This window comes from Babylonia areolata, chromosome 4, assembly GCF_041734735.1.
Source record: "Babylonia areolata isolate BAREFJ2019XMU chromosome 4, ASM4173473v1, whole genome shotgun sequence".
NCBI lineage: Eukaryota > Metazoa > Mollusca > Gastropoda > Neogastropoda > Buccinidae > Babylonia > Babylonia areolata.
In genome coordinates, this window is record NC_134879.1 from 37917459 (window position 1) to 37942960 (window position 25502).

General features: G+C 46.2%; 1 protein-coding gene across 1 annotated transcript; it reads right to left on the bottom strand.

The window, feature by feature from the left end:
- Positions 1–4829: 4829 nt before the first annotated feature.
- LOC143281144 (uncharacterized) lies at positions 4830–24169 on the bottom strand. Its single transcript, XM_076586145.1, has 3 exons — positions 23964–24169; positions 12296–12487; positions 4830–7856 (listed from the first exon to the last, which is right to left on the bottom strand). The coding sequence occupies exons 2-3, from the start codon at positions 12464–12466 to the stop codon at positions 7698–7700; spliced, it is 330 nt and encodes a 109-aa protein (XP_076442260.1). The 5' UTR covers positions 12467–12487; positions 23964–24169; the 3' UTR covers positions 4830–7697.
- Between the last annotated feature and the right edge of the window lie 1333 nt (positions 24170–25502).

The window sequence follows — 25502 nt, forward strand, 5'->3', positions numbered from 1 at the left end:
CTAGCTCATGCCCCCTTACTCCCACCCCCTTCCCCCACTCCCTAGCTCATGCCCCCTTACCCCCACCCCCTCCCCCCAGACTCCCTAGCCCAAGCCCCCTTACCCCCACCCTTCCACCCAGACTCCCTAGCTCATGCCCCCTTATCCCACCCCCTCTCCCCACTCCCTAGCTCATGCCCCCTCACCCCCACCCCTCCCACCAGATTTCCTAGCTCATGCACTCTAACCCCTCCCCCTCCCCCCCAGACTCCCTAGCTCATGCCCCCTAGCCCCCACCCCCTCCCCCCAGACTCTCTAGCTCATCCCCCCTAGCCCCCACCCCCTCCTCCCAGACTCCCTAGCTTATGCCCCCTCTCACCCAACACTTACAAACACTAAGACTGCCTCACCCCCACTCACCCTGCACCCAACACTTGCAGACACCCAACACTTGCAGACACTAAGACTTCCTCACCCCCCACCCACTCTCCAATGGCCATAACCACCGGCCCCTCCAAGCACTTGCAGCTGTTTCCAATATACATTTCTTGAACCAAAGAGATGGTGGTGTGGTGTTGGGTTGTATTGGACTATCTCAGTGAATAACTGATTATATTAACAAATATTTATGACATATTAATATTTTTTTGTCATGGGACAGAAAGAATAGCACAAAAATATACACTACTAATGGATGAATTGATGCTTTCACTGCTAGCGTGTGGCACACCAGATGATATATCATGTATATAGTATATTTTCTCTACAGCTGTTTTTTCACATGACTGCAAGGTGTGATACTAATGTGCATGGTACACTCTTCACCTCACACTGTGACTGGCCCTCAGTGTCAGTGCGAGATAAAACGTAGTTGAGATGGATGACATCCACATCCCTATGGTGAATAAAACCCATCAGAGATGGATGACATAATCCCTGTGGTGAATAAAACCCATCAGAGATGGATGGCATCATCCCTGTGGTGAATAAAACCCATCAGAGATGGATGGCATCATCCCTGTGGTGAATAAAACCCATCAGAGATGGGTGACACAATCCCTGTGGTGAATAAAACCCATCAGAGATGGGTGACATCATCCCGGTCATAAATGAAACCCATCAGAGATGGGTGACATCATACCGGTCGTGAATAAAACCCATCAGACATGGGTGACATCATCCCGGTCATGAATAAAACCCATCAGAGATGGGTGACAACATCCCGGTTGTGAATAAAACCCATCAGAGATGGGTGACATCATCCCGGTGGTGAATAAAACCCATCAGAGATTGGTGGCAACATCCTGGTGGTGAATAAAACCCATCAGAGATGGATGACAACCACAACCCTGTGATGAATAAAACCCATCAGAGATGGATGACAACCACAACCCTGTGGTGAATAAAACCCATCAGAGATGGATGACAACCACATCCCTGTGGTGAAGGATCCTGTGTGCTCCCCCACACACCCACACACCCACCCCCTCACACTCCCCACCCCCTCTGCCCCAATGTTCCTAGTGGTCTCCCAGCCTGTGATTGTGCCCTCTGCCACTCTGCCCCCTGCCCTTTGTGCACTGGACAGGGAATGAGGCAAGGGGACTATGTTCAGCCATGTCTCCTGGTGGGTCCTTGTCCACTTCAAGCCACCATGGAAAGGTGGTCTTTTTTTTCTGTGGGTGATCGTTGACTGGTAGTGGATAGGACGTATCTTGAAAGCTCATGGCTGTGAACATTGACAGGTATTGGATAGGATGCCTGTTGGTTGTGTACATTGACAGGTATTGGATAGGATACCTGTTGATGGTTGTGTACATTGACAGGTATTGGATAGGATACCCGTTGATGGCTGTGTACATTGACAGGTATTGGATAGGATACCTGTTGATGGCCGTGTACGTTGACAGGTATTAGATAGGATACCTGTTGATGGTTGTGTACATTGACAGGTATTGGATAGGATACCCATTGATGGCTGTGTACATTGACAGGTATTGGATAGGATACCTGTTGATGGCCGTGTACATTGACAGGTATTGGATAGGATACCTGTTGATGGCCGTGTACATTGACAGGTATTGGATAGGATGCCTCTTGAAGGCTGTGTACAGGTGGGACTTGTGGTGCTAACACGTTCTTGTCTTGGGGAATCTCATGCAGCAGTACAGTGTCAGCGTCTGTGTGTGCATGTCTGTAAAGCATTTGTGTCTGGAATCTCTGACACTGCTTCTGTCTGTGATGTCTGTGTGATTGACTATTTTGTGTGTGATGTCTGTGTGAATGACTGCTTCTCTATGTGTGATGTCTGTGTGAATGACTTTCTGTGTGATGTTTCTGTGAATGACTACTTCTTTGTGTGTGATGTCTGTGTGAATGACTGCTTCTTTCTGATGTTTGTGTGAATGACTGCTTCTCTCTTTGTGATGTTTGTGTGAATGACTGCTTCTCTCTGTGATGTTTGTGTGAATGACTGCTTCTCTGTGTGTAATGTCTGTGTGAATTACTGCTTCTCTGTGTGTGATGTCTGTGTGAATGACTTTCTCTGTGTGATATCTGTGTGAATTACTATTTCTGTGTAAATGACTGCCACTCTCTGTGCAATGTCTGTGTGAATGACTTTCTCTATGTCATGGACTTATTGCTTTATGACAGTCAGATGTTAACAGTGATGTTGGTGATGTGCAGATGTTGACAGTCAGTGATGTTGGTAATGTGCAGATGTTGACAGACAGTGATGTTGGTAATGATGGCTGTCACTGATGTTGGTAATGTGCATTTGTTGGCAGTCAGTGATGTTGGTAATGTGCAGGTGTTCACAGTGATGACTGTATATTTGCCATGTGGACTTGGGATATTTATTGTTGTTAGGGTTAGTTTGTGGTCTCTGTGACAGTCAGTCTGTGGTCTGTGTGACTGTTAGTTTGGTCTGTGACAGTCTGTCTTTGGTCTCTGTGACAGTCAGTTTGGTCTGTGACAGTCTGTGGTCTCTGCTCAGTGGTCTGTGTGACAGTCAGTCTGTGGTTTGCTCTGTGGTCTGTGTGACAGTCAGTCTGTGGTCTGTGCTGTGTGTACTGGCAGCTCTGTGACAGTCTGGGGTGTGTGTGTATGTGTGTTCAATTTATCCATGTCCATGTATTCATGCTTTATGTGTAACCTGGTTTTCTAATGGGAAATTTGATTTTTACTATGATACAGGAAATATGTTGGTGAATAAAGTCTATTTATTGTTTCAAGAAGCAACATGGTCTTTGTCTTTATTTTCTTGCAGTCTGGGCATATAGCCATACCCCCATCACAGTGACGGACCAATGACCAGACCACACAGCTACACCCCATCACAGTGACTGACCAATGACTGGACCATAGAGCTACATCATTACATGACTGACCAATGATTAGACCATATGGCCACGCCCCCATCACAGTGACTGACCAATGACTGGACCATTTAGCCACACCCCTACCACAGTGACTAACCAATGGTTGAACTATATAACCACACCCCTATCACAATGAAAGAACTATATAACCACACCCCTATCACAATGAACGGATTATATAACCACACCCCTTTCAGAATGAAAGGACCAGAAAGCCACACCCTTCACAGTGACTGGTCAATGTCCTGATCACAGCCACACCCCCATCATAGTGACTTACTCATCAAGCCAGACAGATAATTAATTTACATGCATACTTTTTCATAGATCACAAAACTGACGATCCAATCTAAAACTTGGCATGATACACTGATATAAATGGGCATGTTCAGCTTATAGTCATAATTCAATCATAGCTGGGTAGTCACACTCGTTACCGAGTGGACAATTCATTCATGATCATTTTTTGTTGGGTTTATACCTGTAACTGGTATTGTATACACTGGTGATGGACATTATTCAATCATAACTGGGTAATTACAATAAGAACTGATACAATCCACGCTATTCTTTCGTAACAGGGGGATTACACTCATTGGTGATATAATCCACTCTGGTAGCAGACACAATCTGTTAAAACGAAATGTTTCGCCCAGACATCACTTTCAGCTGTAATGACGGACATAATCCACTCAGATAAAGGACATAATCCATTTAGGTAACAAGTTAGGAAGGAAGGTGGCTGAATGATTAAGACGCCTATATGCCAAGACATTGTCAGTGAGGATCTGGGTTTGATTCCCGGTCTCGCCGTCTCCCAAATTTGACTGAAAAGTCAACCCCATCTCTCTCCCCACCCATTTCTCTCTTCCCACCCTCCCCCTTCTCTCTCCCCACTCCCTTCTCCCCCACCCCCCACCTTTCTATCTCCCCACCCACCCAGATGTCTGTAGATCAAGGTCTGTTCCTTGCCTCTATTACAGTCACATGGTCAGTCACATGGTCACTTCCTCACAAGGGACTATACTCGGTGTGCAACCCCCTCCCCCAATCACCTTTCGTGACTGCTTCGAAGCTCACGCAGGCAATGGAAAGGAAAAGATGGAATGTTCTTTGACGTCATATCGCAGTCGATAGAATGTTCCATGCCGTTATCTTTCTCGCACAATGGAATGTTCCTTGACGTTATCTCTCACATCGATGGAATTATCAATGACGTCATCTCTCGCACACAATGAAATGTTCCATGATGTTATCTCTCACACACGATGGAATTATCAATGACGTTATCTCTCGCACACGATGGAATTATCAATAACGTTATCTTTCACACGATGGAACGTTCAATGACGTTAACTCTTGCACACGATGGAATGTTCAATGATGTTTTCTCGCTCACGATGGAATGTAAAAGGACGTTATTGCTCGCACACGATGGAATGTTCAATGACGTTATCTCGCACACGATGGAATGTTCAATGGCTTTATTTCTGAAAGTTCACCTCCACTATCCTCACCATTGTTATCTTAGTTCGAATTTGGTACATACAATGGTGACATCCATCACAATTCACGTTACATGTTATCCAGTGATATCCATCACAATCCAAGTTACATGTTATCCAGTGACATCCATCACCACTCATGTTACATGTTATCCAGTGACATCCATCGCAATCCATGTTACATGTTATCCAATGACATCCATTACGATCCCATATTACATGTTATCCAGTGACATCCATCACCACTCATGTTACATGTTATCCAGTGACATCCATCACAATCCGTGTTACATGTTGTCCAGTGACATTCATCACCACTCATGTTACATGTTATCCAGTGACATCCATCACAATCCATGTTACATGTTATACAGTGACATCTATCACAATCCATGTTACATGTTATACAGTGACATCCATCACAATCCATGTTACATGTTATCCAGTGACATCCATCACAATCCAAGTTACATGTTATCCAGTGACATCCATCACCACTCATGTTACATGCTATACAGTGACATCCATCACAATCCATGTTACATGTTGTCCAGTGACATCCATCACCACTCATGTTATATGTTGTCCATTGACATCCATCACAATCCACGTTACATGTTGTCCAGTAACATCCATCACCACACACATGTTACATGTCCATTGACATCCATCACATCCCACGTTACATTTTGTCCAGTGACAAGTCTAATAAGGTCCCACTGCCTTCTTGCTGTTGAAATGATGTGTTAGATGTAACCCTGTGGTGTGTTTGATGTAACCCCGTCGTCTGTTACCTGTAACATTGTGGTGTGTTTGATGTAACCCCGTCGTTTGTTACCTGTAACACTGTGGTGTGTTTGATGTAACCCTGTGGTCTGTTACCTGTAACACTGTGGTGTGTTTGATGTAACGCTGCGGTCTGTTAGCTGTAACACTGTGGTGTGTTTGATGTAACAGTGTGGTGTGTTAGCTGCAGCACTGTGGCCTGTTAGCTGCAACACTGTGGTTTGTTAGATGTAACACTGATGTGTTAGCTGCAAGACTGTGGTCTGTTAAATATAACCCTGTGGTGTGTTAGATGTAACCCTGTGGTCTGTTAGCTGTAACCCTGTGGTGTGTTAAATGTCACTTTGTGGTCTGTTACCTGTAACACTGGTGTGCTAGCTGTAACACTGTGACGTGGTGGATGTTACTCTGTGGTCTGTTAGCTGTAACACTTGTGTGTTAGATGTAACACTGTGGTGTGTTAGATGTAACCCTGTGGCTAGCGTACCTCTCATTATTTCCTTATTTTCCCTTCCAGAGTGGCAGGACGTAGAGAGGGAGAGAGGAGGGGGACGGGAGGGGGGGGAGAGGGGGAAGAAGAGGGGGCGGGGGGGGGGGGGGTGTAGGTTGATATTTGTTACCTGGGTGTAAACCGGCTGAAAGTGTGTTCTGCCTCTACCACTGGACATGAAAAAGGAGGATGACACCAAAACAAGGTTAATCCTCCCCCCCCCCCCCCCACTCCAAGTGTGACCCACACGGTGTTAAATTTCACTACTGAGCGTCACCCCTTCCCGCAATGAGACGCCCCTTCATCCTCAGATTGACGCTTTAATCATTCTCATTCTAAAAATTTCATGTTGTTTCGCATTATGAAATACCGAACTATCCTTGATTGATTCTTGAATTCAATCTGGACATACTGGATGCCACACTCAGTATCGTGTTTGCCTCACCAAAACTGAAATGTCCATGATGTTCACACACTGAACTGGTCAATGTCCCATACAGAAATGAACATCTTCATTCATGCACAGACTTTTGACATTAATAGTTAGCAGATTTTTATTTATTCATAAAAAACACCGATTAATAGTTTCTTCCTGGCACTTTATAAATAATAATAATAAAAGAGTTTGATTACCCTAAGATGCTACTATGGCATCCTATTCCAGACAAAATAGACACTGCCCTCGCTAGACGGCGCTCTATGCTGATACTCCTGGCGAAACAACCTTCTAACAACAAAGAGTCCAGAAAGAGGTTTTTTACTTACATATCCTTCATTCTGTCATCGTATTTCTATCACTTTGCATGAATCCAAGATCAAAACTCCAAGCCATGGTGAACCAGCGTTTGCAACGTGTCAGAGTTGGTATTGACATCATCACACTTTCCAAACATACCTCATGAACCATGAGGAGACCATGTTTTATCAGAGGGGACCATATTTTATTAAATAAATGACAGTATCACACTTAATACTGACCACCGCAAGCACTGAATATCAAGCAACGACTTCCATTTCCGTTTGAACAGGTAGCTGTAAAGGACGTGTTGGGCAGGATGGGTATACAGGGAAGGTGGGGGTCAGAGGGCAGGAGTTGACACGGGGGTCAGAGGGCAGGGGGTCAGGTGGGGGTCAGAGGACAGGGGGTGCGACACAGGGGTCAGAGGGCATGGGGGGACACAGGGAAGGTGGGGGTCAGAGGGCAGGGGGTGACACAGGTGGGGGTCAGAGGGTTGGGGGTGACACAGGGGTCAGAGGGCATGGGGGGACACAGGGAAGGTGGGGGTCAGAGGGCATGGGGGGACACAGGGAAGCTGGGGCTTAGAGGGCAGAGGGTGACACAGAGGGCAGGGGTGACACAGGGGCCAGAGGGCAGGGAGTGAGGTGGGGTCAGAGGGCAGGGGGGGGACACAGGGAAGGTGGAGGTCAGAGGGTGGTCAGAGGGCAGGGGGTTAGATGGGGTCAGAGGGCAGCGGGTGACACAGGTGAGGGTCAGTGGGTAGGGAGTGACACAGGGAAGGTGGGGGTCAGAGGGCAGGGGTAAGAGGGAGGCCTTCAGTGGTTGTGAGCGGGGCCCATGCTCTCCATGACCTGAGAGAAGTGAGGACACCTGTGGCCCAGCCACATCATGTTCAGGTCCAGCACAGGTCCGCACGTGGCACCCGTGGGGATTCTAGCGCACACGTTGTTGACACAGTCCATCAGATCCTGTACCTGCAAAACAGTTCACAGTCCATCAGATCCTGTACCTGCAAAACAGTTCACAGTCCATCAGATCCTGTACCTGCAAAACAGTTGATAGTCCATCAGATCCTGTACCTGTAAAACAGTTCACAGTCCATCAGATCCTGTACATGTAAAACAGTTCACACACTCAATCAGATCCTGTACCGGTAAAACAGTTCACACACTCCATCAGATCCTGTACCGGTAAAACAGTTCACACACTCCATCAGATCCTGTACCTGTAAAACAGTTCACACACTCCATCAGATCCTGTACCGGTAAAACAGTTCACACACTCCATCAGATCCTGTACCGGTAAAACAGTTCACACACTCCATCAGATCCTGTACTTGTAAAACAGTTCACACACTCCATCAAATCCTGTACCTGTAAAACAGTTTACACAGTTCATCAGATCCTGAACACAGTTCACACATGTGTCATACTCAAGTATCAATCTATTTATGGTGCATCACACATAAGTATTTATCTATTTGTGGTGCTTCCTACGAAAATATGCATTTATTTGTGATGGATCATACACAAAAAATATCTGTAATGTATCATACAAAAGTATATATCTGTTTGTGATGCACCATACAAAGGTGTAGATTCATTTGTGATGCGTCATACAAAATTATATATTTGTGATGTATCATACAAAAGTATATATTCATTTGTGATGTATCACACAGAAGTCTTTATGAGGGATCCTGCTAAAAACTTTATTTGTGAGGCATCATGAGAAAGTCTTTTTTGTGGTGCATCATGCAAACGTATTTACATAACAGTTATCAGTAAGTCATGCATTTGTTCGTTTGTGTGTAATGTATTGCGCCACTTGTCAAAAAAAAAATCGCTAGTGATTGTATTTCTTTCTTTTTTCTCTTTCGATCTTTTTTTGTCTTTCTCTTTCTGTTTCTTTCTTTCTTTTCTCAATGCATCTCTCTTGTCCATTCTCAACTTATTCATTTACTGAGTTCCACTGGCCTGTGTGCTGTCTTTTTTACGCACAGTTTTCAGTTTGCAATGTGTTCCCACAACTGTTTCATGTTGATTTCTGTTTGTCCCTCTTTGTCGTCGTGTTGACAGCTTCCTCTCAAAAAGGAAACTAATTGTATGCCTTAGGCGTCTTGTGTAAACGCTCGCTCTCCGCAAATTAGATTTATCGACCATTCCATGGCCAGTGTTTTGTGATTTTTTTTTTCCAATTGTCAGCCCCCAAAGCAATTTTCGACAATTGTGCGTTATGTTGAAAGTCCAGAAACAGACGTTGACAGTGACAGTTTTTCATTTACTGCAATCTGCAACGTTCGCCTTCCTAGCCGACATTGCTGCGTTACCATAGCGATTGCTCAGATCAGACAAGTGACAATGGCGACGCTTCTCTTTACAAAGCTCCAGCTAATCAGTCTGCTGTTGTTGTTCTTTCTTCTTGTTGTTATGGTGGTTGTTGTTGTCGCTGCTGCTGTTGTTTTTTTCATGAAAGCGATTTTTGTGATTGGTTCAGTTGTTAGTGTCTTCCAGAAGAATGCCCGTTCTTCCTAAGCGGGTTTGACAACGGGTAAAGTTTCAGTTTCAGTAGCTCAAGGAGGCGTCACTGCGTTCGGACAAATCCATATACGCTACACCACATCTGCCAAGCAGATGCCTGACCAGCAGCGTAACCCAACAACAACAAAAAAAGAGAGAGAGAGAGAGAGATAAGCGTACATACATAAATGAATAAATAATAATTATGATATATAAAAAAAAGATAGTAGTAATGAAAATAATGATAAAATAATAATAATAATAAATGAATAATTAAATAAATAAGACAACAATGATGATAAATAAGCAAATAAATATAAAACATGAAGACACATTCACACCCACACCCACACATGCATAACAGATATGCCCCAAAAAACGCAGTTTCACAGATATGAAAGCACAGTCAAATACATATAAACGTACATGAGCTCCAACACACACACACACACACACACACACACACACACACACCACAAATTTCCCTGCACCTCCTCTACCCCCTCCTCCACACACTCATTTCTAGTCTATGTATCGCAGCTTCCACGGCACACACACACACACACACACACACACACACACACACAAACACGCACACGCACACACACTCACACACACAGATGAACGCTTACTTGTACAAGCACACACACACACGCCCATATCTCCCACCCCCAACCCCACACACATATATACAAAGATATATATATAATATATACGTTCCAATATCCTGTTGCTCCCACAGTGTAGGCATGCATACACTCACATACCTCATCCTCTACCTCACCTCCTCCCTGCACCCCCACCTCCCCCTCACACACACACACACACACACACACACACACACACACACACACACACACACACACACACACATGCACAGAACTCTCCTGACACTTGGGTACACTTACACTCTCACGCATGCACAAACGCACTCAAAAACAGACCCACACATACACACAAACACACACATACACACACGCACAGAGGCTGCCACTGATTGGCCGCAAGAAGGATGGGAAAAGATCTCTGATGCCAAGAACGTGGCGTCTAGTGTGTTGCTCAGTCTATTGTATTTGGAAAAGCCCACAGAGACTCTGTTCCGTTTTGAAGAAATTTGAAGAAAATGTTGGTTTGGAAATGATGCCGATATTTGTTTGATTTGCAAAGCATCGTGCTCTACCTTTCATGTTAGACTTACGGCTGCTCCCTCTCTCTGCTTTTATTTCTTTGAGGCGATCGATGGTGTGATGGCCTTCTACCTGTTCTTTTTGATATTCTTTGACTTTTCTGAGGATTTCCGATTTTCCTAGATGTAGGCCGCTCGTTGGTGTTGCGTTACCAGCAAGTCTGTCAGCTCGCTCATTTCCCTTAACTCCTGCATGTCCCGGGCAGTATGACCATGTGAGTTTTTTTATCTGAAAGTTGCGCATTGCCTTATGCCACTCTGGGCTTCCCATTCCGTTTTCAATTTTCTGTATGAGGTTCATTGAGTCTGTTAGAATCATGGCATGTTGGTTTCCGGGCGTATGGATGGACGATAGCCACTAGAGGGCATGTGTCACAGCTTCAACTTCCATCGTTAGGCTGGAGGTTGTGACTTTGTAGGCAGCATTCTCTTCCCTAACTGTTTTTCCATTTTGTTTCGCAGTGAATCCCCAACCGGATTGGTCTTTGGTGACTGAGCCATCTGTGTATATGATGATGTCCTCTTCTTTACTGTTTTCTTCTATGAGTAGCTTCACTTCCGCATCAGTTTTGCCCTCTGGCCATTCCTGACAATGTCTTTCTAGAGTGGGTGAAATGGCTGTGTTGAATAGATGGTTGAGGTTTTCGGGGTTTTTCTCCCATTCTTTTGTTTCTTTCATGTCTTGTAGTCGGCATACTAGCTGGATTGTGTCTTCTGCTTGCCCCATCCATGATCTTCCTCGTCCTAGACGGCTGCCTTTTGGTTGTTTGACTGCGTCATGCAGTGGGTTTTGAGGGTTTTCTAATGCTTTGAAGTAGGTCTTGACCTGTTCTAACTTGTTTCTGGCCTGCACTGAAGGAAGGTCAAGCAGGTATCGCATGGTTTCTGTGGACGTGTCTTTTGTTGTTCCAAGGATCAGCCTCACAGCTTCATTTTGAACTCTTTCTAATTTTAAGAGGTTGCTTTGAGACGGTGTTGTTAGCCCAAGTCCGTAGTCGATCACACTGAGGACGAGTGATTGGTATAGCAGGAAGAGGTGGCGTTGTTCAATACCTTTGGATGCCATTGCCTTTAAGACTGAAAGGCCTTTTTTGCATTTGAGAACAGTATTTTCCGTATGTTTTCTGAAGGTCAGCATCCTGTCGAAGTGTATTCCTAGGTAGCGTAGGCATTCAGTTTTCTCGATCTGAATCCCATCGAATGACACAGAAGGTGGTGATTTGCTCGCGGTTCTGTTGTTCAGGGTACACAGCAACGTTTGGGCTTTCGCTGGATTGATGGAAGATCCTGTGTCTTTGCACCATTGAGCAATGGGTGAAAAGACAGACCAGGTAGTGAAATATATCACCCACAGTTATCAGTCTACAGCCATGGCATGGTCATCAGTTTACGGCCATGACATGGTCATCACGACATGGTCATCAGTTTACAGCCATGACATGGTCATCAGTTTACAGATAACCTCTCCCGTCTCTAACTTTGTAGTGCACCAAGTGGTTATTGGTGTAGCCATCATTATAATGTACACTGCTGTGATATCATGATATATTTCATTCTTTCGTCATCTTGTTATTTTCGTGGGGTTTTTTTGTTTTGTTTTGTTTTGTTTTGTTTTGTTGTTGTTCTGTTCTATTTCTGGAGGATCAAGTGAAAACAACATGAGTTGCTTGCCGCACTGCCTCAGACATCACAGGAGCAGTGTGCTCACCGGGCCGCCCTCCATGCAGATGTTGCAGATGAAGTAGCAGGCGTGTTCCGGCGCCATGTCTCTCAGGGGGATCACGGGCTGAGGGTCAGCCAAGGACGCCGCCACAACTGAGGACGCCGCCACAGCCAAGGTCAAGGCCAGCGCCAGAGTCAGGCTCTGCACGTGCTTCATGTCGAACAGGGTTTGCACGGGCTGAAACATGACGACACGGGCTGACACACACAGCGCTGAAGCATCACAACAAGGGCTGACACACACAGCGCTGAAACATGACGACACGGGCTGACACAGCGCTGAAACATGACAACACAGACTGACACAGCGCTAAAACATGACGACGCGGGCTGACACACACAGCACTGTAACATGACGACACGGGCTGACACAGCGCTGAAACATCACAACAAGGGCTGACACACACAGCGCTGAAACATGACGACACGGGATGACACAGCGCTGAAACATCACAACAAGGGCTGACACACACAGCGCTGAAACATGACGACACGGGCTGACACACACAGCGCTGAAACATTACAACAAGGGCTGACACGCGGCGCTGAAACATGACGAAACGAGCTGACACTGGTGACGACACGGGCTGACACACACAGCTGACACGCGACCACACCATACAGCGTCACTCTCTTTAAAGGGGCGTCACTCTCTTTGAAGGAAAAGCGCCAGACTGAAGGACCGCCCCCTGATGCTGTCAACACGCAGCGCCTTCTGTGGAGGAAGGGAATAATGACACAGCATCCAGCGGCAACCTGTCAGGCCACGCTGTTTCCCTGTGTGAAGTGACACTCTGTTTATTTCGTAGTGATTTCCCCCAACCCTTCACATGAAGTAGTGAAACCCTCCAGCCCTTCACATAACGTAGTGATATCCCCCAGTCCTTCACATGACGTAGTGATATCCTCCAGCCCTTCATATGACGTAGTGATATCCCCCAGCCCTTCACATGACGTAGTGATAACCTCACATGACGTAGCCCTTCACATGACGTAGTGATACCCCTTAGCCCTTCACATGACGTATAGCCCTTCACATGACGTAGTGATACCCCTTAGCCCTTCACATGACGTAGTGATACCCCCAGCCCTTCACATGACGTAGTGATACCCCCTAGCCCTTCACATGACGTAGTGATACCCCTTTGCCCTTCACGTGACGTAGTGATACCCCCTAGCCCTTCACATGACGTAGTGATACCCCCAGCCCTTCACATGACGTAGTGATACCCCCTAGCCCTTCACATGACGTAGTGATACCCCCTAGCCCTTCACATGACGTAGTGATACCCCCTAGCCCTTCACATGACGTAGTGATACCCCCCAGCCCTTCACGTGCGAGCGTACGCGCATGGTTGTGTCTGCCCAATGAGAAGACATCTGCCATCACATCCGGTTTCACACGGCGCTGCACGTGAACTGTGTGGTCTGACCACAGGGAGCGGCTAAAACATCTTGACACATGGGACAGACAGACAGACAGATGCAGGATGAGACACACACACACACACACACACACACACACACACACACACACACACACACACACACACACACACACACACACACACACACACACACACACACACACACACACACACCAAGGGGAAAACAACAACAAAACCCCCGCATGAATATTACACATGAATAATTCGAGTGAAATTAACACATAAAAGCAATGATAAAATTTTAAACACAACTGTCAGAGACAGAAAAGATTGCAAATAAGACAGGTAATAGGGATATAGACAGATTGACACATTTTGTGGGGGAAGGGAGAGAGAGAGAGGAGAGAAGGGGGGATCGTGTATGATGATCAAAACATGGGATCAATTTCCGTTAATCCGTACATGAAAACATCGTCCATAGACGTAAACATGACCTCACAAAATGGCATTAAAACTATGTTTTCCTTCCATGCCCTCTCAACCTTTCATCGGAATTCTCTTTATGTGTGTTTTCCATTTCTACATGATTGATGGGGAGATCATGGCCCGGACTGCGAGGTGGGATTGAAAGGATTGGATGTTGTGACGTGTCAGGGCACCATACACACCTTCAGTCAGGGCACCATACCATACCCACCTTCAGTCAGGGCACCATACCCACCTTCAGTCAGGGCACCATACCCACCTTCAGTCAGGGCACCATACCCACCTTCAGTCAGGGCACCATACCCACCTTCAGTCAGGGCACCATACCCACCTTCAGTCAGGGCACCATACCCACCTTCAGTCAGGGCACCATACCATACCCACCTTCAGTCAGGGCACCATACCCACCTTCAGTCAGGGCACCATACCAACCTTCAGTCAGGGCACCATACCCACCTTCAGTCAGGGCACCATACCATACCCACCTTCAGTCAGGGCACTATACCCACCTTCAGTCAGGGCACCATACCAACCTTCAGTCAGGGCACCATACCATACCCACCTTCAGTCAGGGCACCATACCATACCCACCTTCAGTCAGGGCACCATACCAACCTTCAGTCAGGGCACCATACCCACCTTCAGTCAGGGCACCATACCCACCTTCAGTCAGGGCACTATACCCACCTTCAGTCAGGGCACTATACCCACCTTCAGTCAGGGCACCATACCATACCCACCTTCAGTCAGGGCACCATACCCACCTTCAGTCAGGGCACCATACCCACCTTCAGTCAGGGCACTATACCCACCTTCAGTCAGGGCACTATACCCACCTTCGGTCAGGGCACCATACCATACCCACCTTCAGTCAGGGCACCATACCCACCTTCAGTCAGGGCACCATACCCACCTTCAGTCAGGGCACCATACCCACCTTCGGTCAGGGCACCATACCATACCCACCTTCAGTCAGGGCACCATACCCACCTTCAGTCAGGGCACTATACCCACCTTCAGTCAGGGCACCATACCCACCTTCAGTCAGGGCACTATACCCACCTTCAGTCAGGGCACCATACCCACCTTCAGTCAGGGCACCATACCATACCAACCTTCAGTCAGGGCACCATACCCACCTTCAGTCAGGGCACCATACCATACCCACCTTCAGTCAGGGCACCATACCCACCTTCAGTCAGGGCACCATACCATACCCACCTTCAGTCAGGGCACTATACCATACCCACCTTCAGTCAGGGCACCATACCATACCTACCTTCAGTCAGGGCACCATACCATACCCACCTTCAGTCAGGGCACTATACCCACCTTCAGTCAGGGCACCATACCAACCTTCAGTCAGGGCACCATACCCACCTTCAGTCAGGGCACCATACCATACCCACCTTCAGTCAGGGCACCATACCCACCTTCAGCCAGGGTACTATACCCACCTTCAGTCAGGGCACCATACCCACCTTCAGTCAGGGCACCATACCCACCTTCAGTCAGGGCACCATACCATACCCACCTTCAGTCAGGGCACCATACCCACCTTCAGTCAGGGCACCATACCCACCTTCAGTCAGGGCACTATACCCACCTTCAGTCAGGGCACCATACCATACCCACCTTCAGTCAGGGCACCATACCAACCTTCAGTCAGGGCACCATACCATACCAACCTTCAGTCAGGGCACCATACCATACCAACCTTCAGTCAGGGCACCATACCCACCTTCAGTCAGGGCACCATACCCACCTTCAGCCAGGGCACCATACCCACCTTCAGTCAGGGCACCATACCATACCCACCTTCAGTCAGGGCACTATACCCACCTTCAGTCAGGGCACCATACCAACCTTCAGCCAGGGCACCATACCCACCTTCAGTCAGGGCACAATACCATACCAACCTTCAGCCAGGGCACCATACCCACCTTCAGTCAGGGCACCATACCCACCTTCAGTCAGGGCACCATACCATACCAACCTTCAGTCAGGACACCATACCCACCTTCAGTCAGGGCACCATACCATACCCACCTTCAGTCAGGACACCATACCCACCTTCAGTCAGGGCACCATACCCACCTTCAGTCAGGGCACCATACCCACCTTCAGCCAGGGCACCATACCATACCCACCTTCAGTCAGGGCATCATACCATACCAACCTTCAGCCAGGGCACCATACCCACCTTCAGTCAGGGCACCATACCATACCAACCTTCAGCCAGGGCACCATACCCACCTTCAGTCAGGGCACCATACCCACCTTCAGTCAGGGCACTATACCCACCTTCAGTCAGGGCACCATACCCACCTTCAGCCAGGGCACCATACCATACCCACCTTCAGTCAGGGCATCATACCATACCAACCTTCAGCCAGGGCACCATACCCACCTTCAGTCAGGGCACCATACCATACCAACCTTCAGCCAGGGCACCATACCCACCTTCAGTCAGGGCACCATACCCACCTTCAGTCAGGGCACTATACCCACCTTCAGTCAGGGCACCATACCCACCTTCAGCCAGGGCACCATACCCACCTTCAGTCAGGGCACCATACCCACCTTCAGTCAGGGCACCATACCCACCTTCAGTCAGGGTACCATACCATACCAACCTTCAGTCAGGGCACCATACCCACCTTCAGTCAGGGCACCATACCAACCTTCAGTCAGGGCACCATACCCACCTTCAGTCAGGGCACCATGCCCACCTTCAGTCAGGGCACCATGCCCACCTTCAGTCAGGGCACCATACCATACCAACCTTCAGTCAGGGCACCATACCCACCTTCAGTCAGGGCACCATACCATACCCACCTTCAGTCAGGGCACCATACCCACCTTCAGTCAGGGCACCATACCCACCTTCAGTCAGGGCACCATACCAACCTTCAGTCAGGGCACCATACCCACCTTCAGTCCGCCACCCCTTCCCTCACACCCACCCCGCCGCCCCTCTGTCATCATCACCTTTCTCCTTCTTTCTTTAATTTAATATCTTTTCACTGTGAGTGATATTACACGTACCTTTCTTGTTAAATGGACACTGTGCACTGTTAACATCATGTTAGATGTCCATGGGGGTTTCTTTCGGTGTTTCACACGTTTAGTCCTGAGTGGTGCGTGCTTATTATACATATTACTAAAGGTTCTTACCCCCCCCCCCCCCACCCCCACCCCCCAAAAAAAAAAAAATCAAAAAACAACAACCAAAAATCTATAGCTTTTTTCTCGATCGGTGTATTGGTAGACATGAGAGAGTAGAGATGAAACTAAATCATGCACAAAAAAAGTGTTAAAATTGTTAAAACATGTTTTGTTACTTGCTTTTAGAATTTTAATACAGTTTTCGTCCAGGTGATGCGCACAAGTGAGTGATCGCTGCGTCCAGTGATTGGAGAACATATTTTTACAATATTCTGTTTTACATGAAACATGTATGTTATTAACGAGGGTGCTGGAACTAATGAAAATAATAAAAATTATTATTTATATAGCGCTGAAATCTTGTGCAGAGACAAATCAAAGTGCATTCACACCAGTCATTCACACGCATGCATAACTCTAAACTTGAGAAACTGAAGACAAAAAGAGACAGGGGAGGGAGGCTATCATAGAAAGAGGTGGGTTTTAAGGCCAGACCTGAAAGAGCTGAGTGCGGAGACCTGACGAAGCGAAAGAGGAAGTTCATTCCAAAGGCAAGGTCCAGAGACAGAGAAAGAACGGCGGCCGACAGTAGAGTGTTTGAATCTGGGTATGCGTAAACAGAGTATATCTGAATCCGATCGTAGAGAGCGAGATGTGGTGTAGAGGTGAAGGCACCCACAGAGATAGGAAGGGGCAGATTTGTGAATACATTTATAACACAGAGTGCTGATCTTGTACTTTATTCTGTGTGAGACAGGGGGCCAATGGAGATGTTGCAAAAGAGGAGTGATGTGCTCAGATCTTTTCTTTCTGAGGACGAGTCGTGCAGCAGAGTTTTGTATGCGCTGAAGGGACTGAATGGATGAAGCAGGCAAACCAGACAATAGAGAGTTACAGTTGTCAAGGGGAGGGAGAATGAGAGAAACAAGTCTAGATGTTGCATCGTTGGACAGATATTTTCGAATGGAACTGATGCGCCGCAGTTGACAACAGCAGGATTGACAGGTCTGACTGATAAAGTTTTGCATGGACAGTGTGTTGTCAAGGACAATGCCGAGGTTCTTGACTGAGCTGGAAAAAGGGATGGATGTGCTGCCAAGTTTGATTGTGTCAGTTGTGATGGAAGAGAGTTTTTGTTTAGTACCTACGGTGATTGCTTCGGTTTTGTCTGCGTTCAATTGTAACTTATTTAGATTGATCAAGTTTTGAATGTCCAGGAAGCAGTCGGATGTTTCTTGCAAGAGTGAGGGCAAATTTTCAGGGGTATCACTCTTCTGAAGTTGAGTGTCATCAGCATAAGGATGATGACTGACACTGTGTCGGTTAATAATTTCAGCAAGAGGAGCAGTGTACAGTGTGAAGAGCACAGGGCCCACAACAGATCCCTGTGGGACTCCATGTTCGACTTTAGAGGGTTCAGACTGACAATTATCAACTATGATAGACTGGAATCAGTCGGTGAGATATAATTTGAACCAGCTGAGAGCAATACGGTTGATATCAAATGTAAAGTGAAGACGGGAAAGAAGGGCTGAATGGTCTATCGTATCAAAGGCGGCTGATAAGTCGGGAAGAGCGAGAAGGGAATTTTTTTTATTTTTTATTGAGGATGTTGAGGAGAGTGGTTTCGGTGCTGTGGTCAGCACGGTAGGCAGGCTGAAAAGGGTGGAGGAGACTGTTGAAACAAAGGTGGTTGTTGAGCTGCTTCAGGGCGGCTTTTTCAAGAAGTTTGGACAGGAAAGGAAGGTTAGAAACTGGTCGATAGGTTTTTCAGAATGTTTGAGTCAAGGTTGGGTTTCTTCAGAAGAGGCCGGACAATTGCAGTTTTGAAAGTGGATGGGAAAGTTCCAGAGAGAAGGGATGAGTTCACAATATTGGTGATTGTGGAGAGAAGCTGTGAGACTCACTGGAAATAGATGGAGGCTGGTATGGGATCGAGCTCGCAGGATTTCATAGTTATTTCTTTCAGGATTTCTTGTGGGAGTTAGGGATTACTCGTATTGGTTTGTCGATGAGTTCTTAACTGAACGCTGTATATATCTGATTCCATTGCGGCCGATGTTTTGATGAATTAATGTCACCAACCATAATTTCTTTATCTTCGAGAGTGGCAGCATCCATCACTAAAGTAAAATCATCAAACCAGCAAACTCTTTCAGCCGGGTTTCTGTAAATAAATCCAAGTAGCGGACTGACATGTTTCATCTAAATTTCTTACCACATGGATTCGATGTTAAACTGATCTAAACTGACTTTTCGCTTAATGTGTATGTTTGGGACAAAACGAACCAAAACGATTTCCAGAATTTTCTCAGATTCATGATGTTTCGTTTAATTTATGTGGCCATGTTCCACACATCACACATCATGTGGCCTTTTTCCACACATGTGCTGTGGCCATGTTCCACACATCACACATCATGTGGCCATGTTCCACACATCACACATCATGTGGCCATGTTCCACACATCACACATCATGTGGCCATGTTCCACACATCATACATCATTTGTCCATGTTCCACACATCACACATCATATGGCCATGTTCCACACATCACACATGTGGCCATGTTCCACACATCTTACGTGACCATGTTCCACACATCACACATCACGTGACCATGTTCCACACATCACACATCATGTGGCCATGGTCCACACATCACACATCATGTGGCCATGTTCAACACATCATACATCATTTGTCCATGTTCCACACATCACACATGTGGCCATGGTCCACACATCACACATCATGTGGCCATGTTCCACACATCACACATGTGGCCATGGTCCACACATCACACATCATGTGGCCATGGTCCACACATCACACATGTGGCCATGATCCACACATCACACATCATGTGGCCATGTTCCACACATCACACATGTGGCCATGATCCACACATCACACATCATGTGGCCATGTTCCACACGTAACACATGTGGCCATGGTCCACACATCACACATCATGTGGCCATGTTCCACACATTACACATCATGTGGCCATGTTTGACACATTACACATCATGTGGCCATGTTCGACACATTACACATGTGGCCATGATCCACACATCACACATCATGTGGCCATGGTCCACACATCACACATCATGTGGCCATGTTTGACACATTACACATCATGTGGCCATGTTCGACACATTACACATGTGGCCATGATCCACACATCACACATCATGTGGCCATGTTCCCATCTACCACATCAGCACAACGTGCCGCTCAGCGGATCAGTCGGTATTAACCGTCCAATGATCATAGTTTCTGTGTCCTTGCTGATTTGCTGAGCACTGTGTGGTTACAGTTCACTAGCCAGTCAAGGCCTGTCTTCACTCCGGCGCATCACCACTTTTTCTTCAGCACGGACTGTACGGCGCAGAAGGGACAGTAATGACGATGACGATGACGACGGAACAGAAAGACGAGTGGAGGGTGAAAGCACTGGTCTTTTCAGGCTGAACTTTACTATTTTGAAGTGATGGTAATACAAAGACAGATGAGATTATTCCACTGCATTATTCTTTTATCGAACCTCTTTGTCTACTGATACAAAATAAATGTAACTGCACCGTGGATAGATCACTTTCTGGCTGATTTAAGTAAACATTATGAAATAGAAAAATATGTGCATTCATTGGAAATCTTATCCACATTCTTCAATAGAAAATGGCATCCATTATGAATCTTCTTCAAGTCCATAACTCATAAACATATGGTAAAATATCATAATGGACAACATTTCAGGTTCAATTATATTGTTACTGCATTGTCTATAGGTATGTGTGTATGCATATGTGTGTTATATCGAGTCTCCCCCAAAAAAGTGAGCCGCCTTTTGACAAGTATTTTCTCAGTGATAGACAAACCGAATTCATTGAAAATGTTCACACAGGAACCTTAGGGCATCATCAACAAGTCTGCAAAGTATCTAAAAGTTCGAACGCAAATTATGCGAGTATTGTCAAATTCAAAACGGCATGTCAAAAAATCCAGTATCAGAGCTGTGCAATGTGACCTTCATCATGTTCATGCCATCTGCCAGGTGTTGGCATATGTCAATCAGTGTCAGTCTAAGAATAGCCTGTCTGGGTGTCAAGTCTATTGATTTTTTTGTTGTTTGTTTGTTTGTTTGTTTGTTTTTGTTTTTGTTTTTTTTTTGTTTTGTTTGTTTTTGTTTTGTTTTTTGGTCGTCTGCATCCAAAACCAGTTCCGTCCAAAGTTTCAGTTTGGAAGGATCACCCATGTCTTTGAGTGAAAGTGATAAGGTTACCATTGAAAACTGTTTCAAGGAGAAAGGCTAGGATGGAAGAAGGATCGTAAAGGAATTTCCAGGCAAGGGGTGGAGTCATGTCACTGTAAACAGACTTATCGCTAAAATACGCACAACAGGGTCAGTAGCAGGTAAAATTGGCAGTGGGAGACCCAAGACTGCATGTTCGGAGGAGAACAAGGACCGTGTTGAGGAACTGATTCAATCCCAGGAGGAGAACCCAGGGACCCACAAATCTCTTAGAGAAGTTGCAAGCGATTTACAAGTGAGCAAGTCTTCAATGCAAAGAATGGCGAAAGAACAGGAGCTGAAGCCCTTCAAGAGGATATTGGTATCAAGGTGGGACCAAAATGTTACAGGGAAAAGAAAAACTCGCTGCCGTAACTTGAATGACCGCTACTCGGCCACTGATGTAAAAAGGATCATTTTCACAGACGAGAAAGACTTTACATTAGAGATAGCTAAAAATCGCCAAAACGATCGCGCTTATGAGAAACGGAAAAAAGGAATTCACCTATCTCGCCTCTATCATGAGACTTCTAGATTTTCAATAAAGATAATGGTTTCAGCTGGAGTATCCTGGAAAGGAAAAACAAACATTCATTTTCTTGACACTGATAGAGCCAAGGTTAATAGTGAAAGCTACATTCAGTTATTGGATGACAATCTTCTCCCGGATTGTAGGCGTTTTTATCCTAGAAACAATTACGTGTTTCAGCAAGATGGGGCTCCTTCACACACAAGTAGGGTAACCCAGGCCCATCTGGAGGAGGCTACACCAGAATTCATCAAGAAGAATGAATGGCCTCCACAAAGTCCTGACTGTAACCCAATGGATTTTGCCATATGGGCTCTCTGAAGGAGAACGTTTACCGGGGAGTGAGACACAAATTGATCAAGCAGGCGTTAAAGGACAGTATGATTATGTCATGGGAGGAGATATCGGTGGAAGAAATACGTAAAAGCATTTCTGCTTGGAAGAAACGGCTTCGTTTAGTCGTGGAGGAAGATGGAGGCCACATTGAGCATAAACTGAAATAAGTGAGGTTTCCTCTGATATTGGATTTTTTGACATGCTGTTTTGAATTTGACAATACTCGCATAATTTGCGTCCGAACGTTTAGATATTTTGCAGACTTGTTGATAATACCCTAAGGTTACTGTGTGAACATTTTCAATGAATTCGGTTTCTCTATCATTGAGAAAATACTTGTCAAAAAGCGGTTCACTTTTTGGGGAACACCCGATATGTACGTAGACATGCATAAGTATGAATAATGTGTATTATGCGTATGTATCAATTAGGAAGGATAGCCGTTCGCATTTGAGCAATTCTATCCAAAACAAGTCAGTGATGGATGTTTCTATCATACGCACTGATGGATTCACTGAATGACTGCAGAAGAGGTGTTTCAAATTCCAACGGAATAAAATCAGGGCCGAATAAACAAAACAAAAAAATGTAAAAAAAAACACACACACATACGAATGAGAAGACTACGCGTGTTTGATATCAAACAAGTTATCAGAGGTCTTTAATTTTAAACCATAAATGGACATCTGTAATTAGAATCCAGTTTACCCTATCACTGAATATCTAGATATTAACGAACCAAACTACAAAAATATGAAAATGAGAATAGAATTCTGGGTTCACGTTTTATATGCCTACAAAGAATTTTGTCAGGAAGTCTGATCATAACACATGATGCTGGAAATAATTTCTATAAGAATACAACCAAATTATCTAAATCGGAAAAAGACTTAAGTATCAGTACATGGATGAAAAAGAGTATTTGGAATATTCCCCTTGTACGTGGGAACAGCAATTTCATTTCTTATCAAGATTTTAGTCAATGCATAGACATATAACAAATTTAGTTTCTTACTTCTGATGGTTGCGTTTAGCCAGTAAAATATATATAGACACCTGAACACTGAAACAGATCTCCGAAACAGCTGAAACTTTCTAATAATCAAGACATTTTACTTGATTTCTAATCTTTTTGTTGAACACAACTCAACGAGTGCTGTGCCATGGGGCATTGTGAACGACAGCAGTGACTTTCAAAGGCACTCTGACACATTGTGTGAAGTATGTCGAAGGACAATGGAACAACAGTCCCTGTAAAACACAAACATCAAAGGTTCTAGAGGAAGATAGCCAACAGTCAACTTCTCTAGTGTTTCTTCCTGTCGGAAACAATCTGATGAAAAAGAAAGAAAGAAAGAACGAGTGAATGAACGAGGAACGAAAGAAGGAAACCGCCAGAAAGACAATCTCTATACATCCCAAAACAGTGCACACGCTCACTCACCTTCACAACGACACAGCGCGTGGTTGCAGGTGAACGTTGTGGTCAGGTGGTCACTGATGCGGTCAGCCCACTGTGGTCTGCCAGGTGTGGTCGGAAGGTGAGCAGAGGAGCTGAAGACTGCGACGTGTGGAACACAGCGAGGACCTGACGTGTGGGACACGGCGAAGACCGTGACGTGTGGGGCACAGCGACAGAAGGCAGGGCAGGGCAGGGCAGGCCGTGTGGCGGGTTTATATACACACAGCACTACTCCGCGCGCCGCCCACACTGCTGCTGCTGCTGCCAGGCTCCCTCCATCCCCCCTCCTCTCTGTCCCCCACCCCCTCCTCTCTGTTCCCCACCCCCTCCTCTGTCCCCCACCCCCAGCTTTCTGCTCTCCCTTCACACCCCACCACCTCCTCCTCATTGTCCCCCACCCCTTCCTCTCTGTCCCCCCCATCCCATCACCCCCTCTTCTCTGCCCCCCACCCCAAGCTTTCAGCCCCCCTTCACACCCCTCCACCAACCCCACCCCCAACCACCCCGACCCCCCCCCACCCCACTCCCATAGTTCCCTATCTCCCCTCCCGCAACCTGCGTCATGTCAGGTCGGAAATCCAGTTTTCGTTTATTTTGGGGTTTCACAAATAATCATTTTGATCCACCTAATATTTCATTATTTTATTTTCTGGGGGCTGATCTTATTTCACAAATCGATCGATCATTGTCTGTCAGGTGGAAAGGGGGTAGGGGGTGGGGGGCAGGAGGGGGCGTGGTGATGTGAAACACGTCATTCCTTATCAACACCACCCTCCCTCTCACCGCCTCCGCTTTGCTGGAAGATATTTCATACTTGTCGTAATCAATAGTTTCTTAACAAAGAACATGACGAACACACACGCACATGCGCGCGCGCGCGCGCTCGCCACATGCGAGTCTGGAAAGAAAATCATAAAATGTTTCTTTGGTGCCACTTCTTTGTTCAGCTTCTCAACAAACCTACCCCCATGTCTGATATGGTATCACTCTCCAACCTTCAGTCTGTCTATAGCTACACAATAAGGCTTCACTCTCCAGCCTTCAGTCTGTCTATAGCTACACAATAAGGCTTCACTCTCCAGCCTTCTGTCTGTTTATAGGTACAAGATAAGACGTCACTCTCCAGCCTTCAGTCTGTCTATAGCTACACAATAAGGCTTCACTCTCCAGCCTTCAGTCTGTCTATAGCTACACAATAAGGCTTCACTCTCCAGCCTTCAGTCTGTCTATAGTTACATGATAAGACGTCACTCTCCAGCCTTCAGTCTGACGTCACTCTCCAGCCTTCAGTCTGTCTATAGCTACATGATAAGACGTCACTCTCCAGCCTTCAGTCTGACGTCACTCTCCAGCCTTCAGTCTGTCTATAGCTACATGATAAGACGTCACTCTTCAGCCTTCAGTCTCTCTGTAGGCTTGACTACTGTAATTTTTTGCTCGCTGGATGCCCCAACTGCTTGTTATCCAGACCTCAGAGAGTCCAAAACCATGCTGCACGGCTTATCTTCCGTTCATCCAAAT

Bases quoted from the DNA above. Each gene is read 5' to 3' on its own strand.
- LOC143281144 (XM_076586145.1), bottom strand. From the start codon at position 12,466: ATGAAGCACGTGCAGAGCCTGACTCTGGCGCTGGCCTTGACCTTGGCT. The intron at 7,857-12,295 runs GTGAGCACACTG...ACTGTTTTGCAG, and splicing joins TCTGCATGGAGGGCGGCCCG to GTACAGGATCTGATGGACTG.